The sequence below is a fragment of the Malaya genurostris genome, chromosome 2 (genome assembly GCF_030247185.1).
Source record: "Malaya genurostris strain Urasoe2022 chromosome 2, Malgen_1.1, whole genome shotgun sequence".
In the NCBI taxonomy this organism is placed as follows: Eukaryota; Metazoa; Arthropoda; class Insecta; order Diptera; family Culicidae; genus Malaya; species Malaya genurostris.
The window spans coordinates 96,818,418-96,829,722 of record NC_080571.1 but is presented as its reverse complement, the minus strand read 5'-3'; the positions used below and the strand labels follow the sequence as shown (position 1 = coordinate 96,829,722).

The 11,305-nt window shown below is 37.3% G+C and overlaps 1 protein-coding gene across 1 annotated transcript; it reads right to left on the bottom strand.

Moving 5' to 3' along the window:
• Positions 1 to 6,808: 6,808 nt before the first annotated feature.
• Positions 6,809 to 7,774, bottom strand: LOC131430616 (apolipoprotein D-like). The gene is made up of 4 exons (XM_058595721.1): positions 7,364 to 7,774; positions 7,204 to 7,299; positions 7,001 to 7,124; positions 6,809 to 6,937 (listed from the first exon to the last, which is right to left on the bottom strand). Exons 1-4 carry the CDS (start codon positions 7,716 to 7,718, stop codon positions 6,886 to 6,888), a joined length of 627 nt encoding a protein of 208 aa, XP_058451704.1. The 5' UTR covers positions 7,719 to 7,774; the 3' UTR covers positions 6,809 to 6,885.
• Between the last annotated feature and the right edge of the window lie 3,531 nt (positions 7,775 to 11,305).

Below are 11,305 nucleotides of genomic sequence, written 5' to 3'. Positions count from 1 at the left end.
TTGCACTATCTTATACCGTTTTCGTTTTTGTCGTGAATACGACTTACTTTACTATAGGGTGCCTTTTCAAAATTAGTCATATGGAAGAATGGGCAGAACTTAATCGTGAATATCTCGACTTGTATTAATCGCAGCAACATATTTCTTTCACTATTTCATAAAAAATATGATCAGGAATTTAGGATAATATTTTGAACAGCGTGAGATAATCACAAACAATTCAAAAATTAGGTTTTCTGAAAATTTTGAAACAACGTGAAAAACTCTTTACTTTTGCTTGGGTTTTTCGCGCAAGGACGACGATTTTGAGGTAGTCAGGAACATATCTTCAACTGATCGTTATAAAAGGGGAACCGTGGTCGAAAATCGATCATTTCTTCTTGTGCGTTGGATGAAAGCAGACGCATTCAAACAGCGGCATCGGAGAGCGCACCTTCTTCGTGGTTAAAAACCTCAAACGCTCAGGTCGCAACTCTCATTTGGACTTTAGTCGTCCGGTGAAGCAAATGGTAATGAAAGCATACCTTTTGCGTGGTATAAAGCCTCAAACGCTTAGGTCGTGCTTTCATTTGGACTTCAATCGTCAGGTGGAGCAGTCGGCACTGCTTTCATTTGGACTTCAATCACCAGGTGGAGCAGTCGTCAATAAAGAGAGCAGACCTTTTGCGTGGTAACAAACCTCAAACGCTCAGATCGTGCTCTCATTTGGACTTTAGTCGTCAGGTGGAGCAGTTGGCAATGAAAGCAGACCTTTAGCGTTGTACAAAACCTCAAACGCTCAGGTCGCATTGCCAGTTTCCCTTCGAAGAAGATCAATTACATCATCCTGTTGGTGGTCGTTTGCATTGGAGCAAAATACAACGGGAAATGGACAACATTATGCAAAACCAGCCTTTCTAATGGCTCTAAATGTTACCTAAAGAACTATAAAGATTGCTTCTTTGTAAATCGATAATTAAAATTAGCAGTGCAATGCAAATCTAAGATAATATGATCAGTTTTTTTCCAATTTTCAAGGTTCTAAATTCGCAACAGTGTTTAAAATCGTTTATATCCAATCAGTGTTTAATATCTCAGAAAATTGAACAATTTGGCCCTTTACGCACGCCTTCATAAAAGGTTCTTTTCAGAACTACCAATATTTTATCATAAAGAACTATACTGGTTATTTTGTAATATTTTTGTGTCAGAATGTTTGATGTAACTAATCTGTATTGTAGTTCAGATGTATCGTTTCAAATTCTAGTAGTGTAAAAGGGCAAAACTTGCACAATTCACACAATCGATTAACTAATTGATATTTGGAAGTATATAGTAAGAGTGTCAGTTTTATTCGTATTCACGACATCCAGTTATGTCTCTGACATTACACACCTGATCTTTTTAACCTACACGCGGGCGACTCTGACTCCGAGTAAAAAGAACACGTACGCGCCCTAAACAACAACCCATAAAAGAAATAAAATACAAACAAACTCGCATGGATGCGTGGTGCGACCCGAGAAAATTTTAAGAGCGAAATTACGCGATTGGAGTCCGATCTAGAGCGACCTCAGGTTACTAAAACAAACATATCAAACGTTGTTTGGGCGACTCTGGGTCAGCTTTCGGGCTGCTCTGATCAATAAACGAAAACAGTGTTAGTAAGCCGGTTGCTAACGAAGATAACTCGTCCTCTTTCCATTCTGGACCATTGGACGCGAAGGAAGTGTAAGTAACATAGCTCTTCTCCGAAGGTCGGTCTGGCTACTCTAAATACAAAATTTAAAACTTCATAATAAGGAATATATTAGGTGTACAACTTTGCTTCCGCCGTTTTTTCCAAAATTTAAAGCTTTTTTGCGAAAAACTGCTTACAGATGTATTATTCAAAGTATTGTCCGTCGCTAGTGATAACTTTCTCCCATCTTTCCGGAAATTTTCGGATCCCGGCTCGAAAAAAGGAATCCTTTCTTGACGCTATCCATGAAGCAATCCATTTTTCCAACTCTTCGAAGGATTGAAAATGTTGATCTGCCAGGTCGTGTGCCATCGAACGGAATAGGTGGAAGTCAGAAGGGCGACACCTGGGGAATACGGCGGGTGGGGCAAGACTTCCCATTTCAGCGTTTCCAGGTACTTTTTGACCACTTTTGCAACGTGAGGCCGAGCATTGTCGTGTTGAAAGATGACTTTGTCATGTCGCTCTTGATATTGTGGCAGCTTTTCTTTTAGCGCGCGACTAAGGCGCATCAGTTGCGTTCGGTAGCGATCTCCTGTGATGGTTTCACCCGGTTTTAAGAGTTCGTAGTAAATCACACCGCGCTGATCCCACCAAATACAAATCATAACCTTGGCGCCGTGAATATTCGGTTTTGCCTTCGACGAAGTAGCATACCCAGGCTTTCCCCATGATTTTCTGCGTTTAGGATTATCGTATCGAATCCACTTTTCATCACCGGTTACGATTCGATTTAAAAAACCCCTTACGATTTTGTCTTTGAAGCAGTTGCTCACATACAAATAGACGGCGCTCGATGTCCCTCGGTTTCAACTCGTACGTCACCCAGTTTCCTTCTTTCTGAATCATGCTCAGGGCCTTGAGACGTTTAGAAATGGCTTGCTGACTCACTCCCAATGATTCGGCAATGTCTTCTTGGGTTTGGCACGATTCTTCATCAAGCAATGCTTCTAGTTGTTCATCTTTGAAGGTTTTTTCTCTTCCACCACAATGTTTGTCTTCGACATCGAAATCACCATTTTTAAAACGTTGAAACCACTCCCGACACGTTCTTTTACTCAGAGCAGCATCACCGTAAGTTTCTGAAAGCATTCGATGCGCTTCAGTTGCATTTTTTTTTCGAATTGTAACAGAAAAGTCAAACTTCCGCAAATGGCGAGAATTGGGCACATAAACAGACATTTTCGAGCGTGAATAATATGAAAACAAGAACAACTGTCACTGAAACGGCGATGACAATTCGTTAGGCACTGTACACACTCACTTTAAAGGCATTATCATCTATGTATTTTAACCAGCCTCAGCCGGTACGACCTATCGGAAAACGGCGGAAGCAAAGTTGTACACCTGATATATCAAAATATCATATAGTGAAAAATGTCAAAATTTACGTATAATACAGCATTTTTTGCTACACTTTTAAACATATCGTTTTCAGAATGGTTTGCGCAGAAAATGAGGACCTGCCAACGAAAGTCCACGATAGGCAAAATGTTTTCCGAAAAGATGAACGAAGCTATGGCAGCTGTTTTATCTGAAAAAGTTAAAGTTATAACAGTTTTAAATTATTTTGATAGTCCCATGCGAACATTGTCGCGATATTGTTTAAAAGCCAAGCTGGTTTCAGATTCACTGGTGTGTGCCCCTTCAATCCTGAAACTTTTCCTCCTGAGGAGTTCCTGGCAGAATTTGTAACAGATCGACTCTTCTGTTCTCCTTGAAGCTGTAAGATCTCTCCCTAAGGCGAGTGCACAAGCTGATTCGAAGAAGCAACAAGATCGCAAACGTCGATCAGCCCGAATTCTGACAGATTCCCCAATAAGGATAGCATTAGAGAAGGGTAAAACCTGTCTTAATCCACCTAGTGGTGTAATGATGCCTTTCTCATATTACTCATATTTTCAAAAATTTCACTGGACGATTCTGTCAAGAAATTTTGTTTCTACCTTAAATAAAATAAAAAACTTTCTTTGGGTACAAACTAACATAACCTTTTCAATTTGTAAACAGTTTTGCCAAGTTATTAAGAATTTTACCCTATTTTGCATCGTCGCACTAAATTATTGATCACACTTCGCCCTATAGATCTAGAACCGGAAGTCGGACCCGAATGAAATTAAACAGCAACTATAGGAACTTTTATTTGAGCCTAAGTTTGTGAGAATCGATCAAATCATCTCTGAGAAAATTGAGTGAATCTCGTTCTAGAGTTTTTGACCACTCTTTCCATTACTTGGAACCAGTATAGCCGAAGTCGGTTCGTTTAATAAGTAACTAATATAGCCTTCTAATTGAATCAGTTTTGAGCCAAATCTAGAAGAATTTCAAATTTTTTTTTTGCATCGTCGCTCTAAATGACGGTGTGCAAGATGAAATTCAAAAGCAACCTTTGAGACTACGAGATTTTTTATTTTATGAGTGACATTATTAGACACATACTCACACACATACACGCACAGACACATACACTGCTCAGCTCGTTGAACTGTGTCGAATGATATAGAACACTTAGCCCTCAGGGCCAATTTTCATTAGTCAATTTTTCAAAAGATTGCATGAATTTTCTATATAAGTTTTTTTTTGTTTGTCAAAACAAACTTATAAAACCGATACACTGAAGAAGGATGTAAATAACATTCCGAAATACGCGTATCTGTATTGTAACGTTTTTTATGCTTCATTAAAGTATAGTGACTTTATGAAAGTGTAATAACGTGACAGTGAAATAGTGGAGTTAAATGGTACATAAATAGTGCAACTATTGATATAATAAACAGTAATATGAATGATTTTCATTTTTGTTACAACAACACGTAAAATTACCTTTCTATCATATCTAACGAAAATATACGTTGCGTAACAATTGTGATATATGCAAATTTTAACAAGTTACAATTTCTACGTAGGGAAGTATTCAAACTGGTTGATAACTAGAAGTTTCTGTTGAGTTTTTGACAGATTTGAGGACATGTTAAGGAGTTTTCTAGTTCTAGATGCATAATTTTTGTCAGTTTTTAAATTTAAACTAGAAATTTTAACAAAAGAGTATGACAACCCAAACTTTCGAGTTTCAAATATAGAAAGAATAGAACGGAAGCGTATATCGGTTTTAAATTCCTCAGCAGAGTTGTTCGAAAAATGAAAAGCGTTTGTTACAGTTTCAATTCTTTTATCCATCTTCCATATGAACTTGTCAGCTGTTGAAGCTGAATTTCTTCTACGCTTCTCCATCTATTTAGTAAGCAAGCTAAGGAAGCAACATTTGCTGAAAATTTTAATCAGGAGTCTCAAGGCAACATCGGAAAGATTTTAAATGAGAATGTTATAAATTCCGTCCGATTGACTTAATGATTAAATTTTTACTGTTCGAACAATTTTAAACTAAATACACTGCGCCCTTCTTAAAACTTGAAACTCGATTATAATTGGGTCCCAAATTAGTGAATAGCGTGTTCATACAATCAATGTAAGCTAGAAAGCAATGAAACCAGTAATATAAAACTGATATTCGATTAGGTACATCACTACAATTGCATACCCGCCAGGCGTAAAATTTCGCAACTTGCTTACTATATGTTAACTTGTACACAACACGTTTTCGTTATTGTCATGCAGCAGCTTTAATATCCAATAAGATAAAACAAAACCAGTGAAAGTCATAATCTTCTCTAAATTTAATGAAACTAAAGTTTTGAGATAAATCCGATAATAAGTAAATTCTCTTATTCAAGAACTCAATTTAGAGGTGATATTTTTCAATAAATATTACTTTACTTACTATTTTGATGCATGCTAATTTAAATTGTTTACACTCATGGTAATCAAAGTAAATGGTTTCAGAATAGGAATCGTCTCTACTTTGTCACCAGGAACAAGCACAAAAGTATGGAGTTTATAAGTGTCAGATATTTTTTTTGGCACTATTATATAGTTTTAAGAGTTCTTCTGTCATTTTTAAGTACAGCGAAGAAATTAAATTTCTCTTACTTTTGCCCGGATCAGGTTCATTTCGCCGAAAGCTATTTCGCCGAAAGCCGTTTCGCCGAAAGCCGTTTCGCCGAAAGCCATTTCGCCGAAAGGGTTATTTCGCCGAATCCTGAAATCGCCTTAAAATCGTAATTTGAATTGATTTAAAATAAAGACAAACGAAAGATGATAGCGTTAACGCCCCTACAATAGTACTTCTTGAATAAATATTGATTCATGAAACTCAGAACGGAGTTCCCAAGAAAACTTGTTGACTATTATTCTAAGCATCAAAGCAATTGCATAAGTGTATCTACCAGGCAAATGTATGAGGTATTTTCCGTTTATTAAGTGAAAATGAAAAAATATCTAATGCGGCTACGCCACATCGTTTTGGTTCATGTGCTGTCCAACCTCGCTACGTTCGGACCTAACTAAAGCAGAGAAACCTAGCTTTGAGTAGACCGGGTAAACGAGGCGGTTACAGGTTTATATACAAGAGGCTCAGCTGGCCGAGCCATCTTGGCTTCTGCTATGTGGCTGCGCCACTTCAGTTATACAGGAGACATGACGCTTTCGGCGAAATGACCCTTTCGGTGAAACGACTTTCGGCGAAATGACCTATTCGGCGAAACGACTTTCGGCAAAATGACCCGCTCCCCTTTTGGCCACCTAGCAGTTCAACTTAAAACGATGAATTTGATAGTTTTTATTTTAAATTTCGTATGTTTGATCGTGATAAGTTCTTATCATGTTATTTTTTCAAGCAAAACATTTTCATTCGGTGCTATTTTGCCATCTCTACTTGTCCTTATTTCAATTCCACTGTGCATGACATAACCGCATAATCCTTTCTTATCTTGTTTTCTTCATTTATGGTGTGACGTTGCACTTTACCAGCAAAGCATCCTAATTAAAATAAGTATTACGAACTCTCTCCTTCAAGCTTAATTGTTGTTCATTTGAATGTACATACTTGCTTGTTGGCTCAATTACAGTTGTTCCAGGCTTCACCTACTCAAGTACCTAATTTGTTTTCCTTAGATCAGACGTTTGACAAACTGTGAAAACTAGTTCAACAAGCAATGGATGTGATCGAAAATAATAATACAAACATACAAATATTATAAAGAATTTTATTGTTTCATAATAAGCATGTGAAATCCGTGCGTCGAGTCGCACACACTGACGATATTTTATCAGTTTTCGACACTTCCCTCTAAGACACATCTGCTTTCCTGTACATTGCATCTGAAATAAATTACTCCATGATTAAAACCAGTTACATTAGTTTGCATCACATTCTCATCTTACAAGTCCGAATCCTGCCGCGTGGGTCTGACGTGGCGGCGGTCCAAGTACAAATCAGTCAGTTCCTCAACGCGGCTTCGAGCACTCTCAGGTAATTCGGGTGTTCTCGACAGAAGCCAATGACTTTCTGTTGCCGTAAATGAAATATGTAAGGAAAATGAATATTTATTAAATTTTAGAAAATCATTTTCTGTGCTGCTACCTACCCCCTTTGATTGTATCACTGACTTCGAAACAGCTCCAAACAAATGAAAACGTCGTATAGTCTGTATCCAACACCCAATAATTTGATCGATTCGGAGCTGGTTTGATAAATAAACGTGCCAGTGACAATTTTATCTTAACACTCGTGCTTCAGTTACTTACGCATTCCTCGGAAGCTCACGTTCAACTTGGCCTGCTGCAGATTGTCCTCGGGGAACGAAACGACTGCAAATCCGATTTCCACATCAAACTGATCACTAGGTGGAATCAACATTCGGTTATCCACTCGAACAGTTCCATCGTCATTCAACGCATATGCCGCCTTGGAACATTCACCTCCTCGTTGGAAGTTCTGTTCATATCGATTAATCTCGTACCACTCGCCCAGGTAGGCCGGCAGATCGAAGTTTTGAACTACGGGATGCTCAGGACACTGACCGGTGGAAATAATTTGAGCCAACGAAGAACGGAGCAGAAATGCCAGTAACAACTGTCCTATTGCAAGTGCCGAAATCATTGTTGACTTTTGGGGTCCAAACACGAATCCACAAATGATTCAGGAGCAGCTACGACCACGCATTTTATAGATATGCCTAGTACACTGTCGTATGGCACTGGTACAACATTTACACTCAATCCCCGTTTTGTATGTGAATGGCGTAGACGTGGATAGGCAGGTCGAAAATTTTAACAATGTAAACTAGACTATTACGTAACATAATTGTACCAAAAGTCGGTCCACCATCAAGGAAATAACTACTTTTCAAAATCGAATCCGTAAATATCGCGGTCATCAGGCCGTCCAATTTTATAACGGAAAACTGCTTTCATAATATCAGCACATATATAGGTCTAGTAATTAAATAAAGTAACAATATTTTCTAACAGGTGTCAAAAAAATATTACAGAAGGTATGAGTTCTACGATTCACTAGCTATGTATGCGACCATGAAATAAGCTAGCTATGCGACCATGGAATAAGATGGAACCAAGAATGAAAATTTTCACCATAAATTGTAAACAATATGCAATAAAATATCGAACAATCTTAGCGACAATACCATTCCTGTAAAATCGAGAATCTAATCTCCATTTTCTACTTAGCATAGAACCACCATATAATAGCAATCACAAAGTCTTTATTTAATACAATTTTTGTAAAAACGAGAAAAAGTTAAATTTCAAAATATGTTGACATAAGCGAAAATTGTGCGCATTCGCCACGCAGGTCTTCCACGATTGTTTTTTGTAAGCAATATCGCAACATTAGTTTCGACTAATTGCAATTTACCTATGACGAAAATCTTGTAACAAATGCACTCATTATCATAATGTCCTTTACCTCAATGTAACGAATAATTTTAAATAAAATTTAAATAACATTAAAAGAAATGTTAATGAAAATCGAAATCAGTGTTCATTCATCAAAACTAATATTTTATTGTTACTTTACGAAGCGCAAACCCGCAAAAATTTACCGCACAAATTAAGATCCGTCTGTATTCGAGAACAAACAGCTTTTGAAGATAAGATTTCAAAATTGACATTCTACACGCGCTGATTGGTGAATCATTCGAAACAACACTTCCCTACAAAATCTCTAATCGTGGTACCATTATGAAACCAAACCAATTATGTAAATTATCAAACATTTTTTGGCACAATTGTTTAATTATTACCGGAAGTGTATCGAACTTTCTGGTATGGTTTGATTTGATGATAAGATACGATTGTTGTAGGCTGGTACCGTTTGTTTTCGTTCAATTTGTTTGTGTTTGTTTTCTGTTGTGATTACGATATGCACGTTAGTATTCAATGATGACGCTTTCCGCAGTACTGCAGTATTCTATTACTCTATCCATCTACCTATCTATAACTTAACTATTTTATCGTCTGCTCTTAATAGAGTGCAATGACTTAAATACATTTTAAATCAAATGAAATATAATTTACTACTTACTCCTTATCGATTGTTATCTATTGAACTCATTGAAGAATAACTTCCAGTTCACGTGTGAAGTTCATACTGGCTATCGTCTGTGGGATCATAAAATTTGATTACTATATGTGCGGGCTTGGGAATCGCACAGAAAGAAATAATGAAATTTACACGACATGTACATCTATAGTAACAAGGAATAGACATGGTTGAATTGAAAATTTGATTGAAAACCATTATCAATGCAAAACTAAATTGAATTGCATTGAATTTTCAATGAATAGAACTGTATCTTTCAATTAACGCTTAGTTTGGCGATTAAATTATATTGAAACGTACAGAAATGTAAAGTAACTTTAAGTTTAATTACCGGCTCCAAATATGTGTATGAAAATAGATGTAAATTCACTAAATATTTTTATCGGATCAGGGTCATGTCGCCGAAAGCCATTTCGCCGAAAGCCGTTTCGACGAAAGTCATTTCGCCGAAAGGGTCATTTCGCCGAAAGTCATTTCGCCGAAAGGGTCATTTCGCCGATTCCTGCAATTGTCTTAAAATCGTAATGGGAATCGATTTAAAATAAAGACAAAATTATGTATTTCTTGAATAAAGATTGATTCCTGATCCTCAGAACGGAGTTCCCAAAGAAACTTGTTGACTACTAATCATCAAAGCAATTCCAAGCAAATGTATGTGGTATTTTCCGTTTACTAAATAAAAAAATATCTAATGCGGCTTCGCCACATCGATTTGATTTGTGTGCTGTCCGACCTTGCTACCGCTCGTTCGTACCTAACTAAAGCAAAGAAACCTAGTTTTGAGTAGACCGGACAAACGAGGCGGTCACAGGTTTGTATGCAAGAGGCCGCCGCTTCCGAAGTTTCACCTAAAAGTTTTTTATTGGAGCTTGCTTCAGAGATGGCTGAACCGATTTTCACAAACTTAGATTCAAATAAAAGGTCTTAAAATTCTTCTAAAAATTCCCGAAAAGTTAATCCAGATCCACCTTCCGGTTCCGGTATTACAATGCGATTAATGAAAATTTTCAATTTAATGAGTATTTTTCCACAAGCGATGGCGAAACAAGGTGCACATTTTTATAAAACTTACTGCTAAATTAATCTGGTTAACAGATCTAGTTAGTGAGTGAATATATAAAACTACTTTGCGACTACTAGTCCCCGGTTTCCGCTTCCGAAAGCAACGATAATAGTGAAGAAAATTTCCAAAAACGGAACTTACTTCGATTTCTCAGCAACTGTTAGGCGATTTTCACGAATCATGATTCAAATTAAATCTTTCATTGTTCCAAAATATACTGTGCAATTTCATCCAGATCAGACTTCCGGTTCCGAAATTATAGGGCGATGAGTGTCCAAACATTCAAATCGTCATTCAAAATGACGATGCAAAACTAGTGCGCGACGGTACGTGCGGTTTTCCTCCGTTCGCAGCGTGCTTTGTTCAAATTCATATAGCGTGCAGGGTTGCCACATTTAAATTGACATTTTTCAGGTAAAAAAATGTAAATTTCTCATTCTTTTATTTAATTTGTACCTACTTGTTGGAGTTATTACAAGATCATGATAATCAGTTCGTGCTCGCATGTCATCAGACACAGTCGACAATTGCTTACGGTCGAGACGATAGAAACAAAGACAATACAGTGTAGTGAACAATAGATTGTACGAAATGGGCAAATACGATTTAACAAAGCCTGAAACTTGGCCTACAAGGCCAAATTCAATTTGTATTGATTTCAAGCGCTGCAAAGTTAGACCAGCAGCAACCGAAATTGAAATCTTGCTTAAGGAACGAATGCATCTAAACGTTACTGATGTAAGTGAGATTCAATTCAACAAGGCGTCTAACTGTGTGTACATTATGTTCAAACATGAAAAAGATGCAATTGCATTTGCTTCGGTTAATAACGGGGTGCACAGTATCGATCATGACAATGTTAAATATAAAATCCCTATATACATGGTGGACAATGCCATAGAAGTACGCGTGCATGACCTTCCCCCGCAGACCAGGGATGAGTTCGTTCGGGAAACTATATCGCAGTACGGTGAAGCAAGAAAAAAATGGAAGCTCCTCTCCCCCTAGAAAAAGGTGACAACGAGATCCAACGGTAAAAAAATTATTTTATCTAATAAAAACA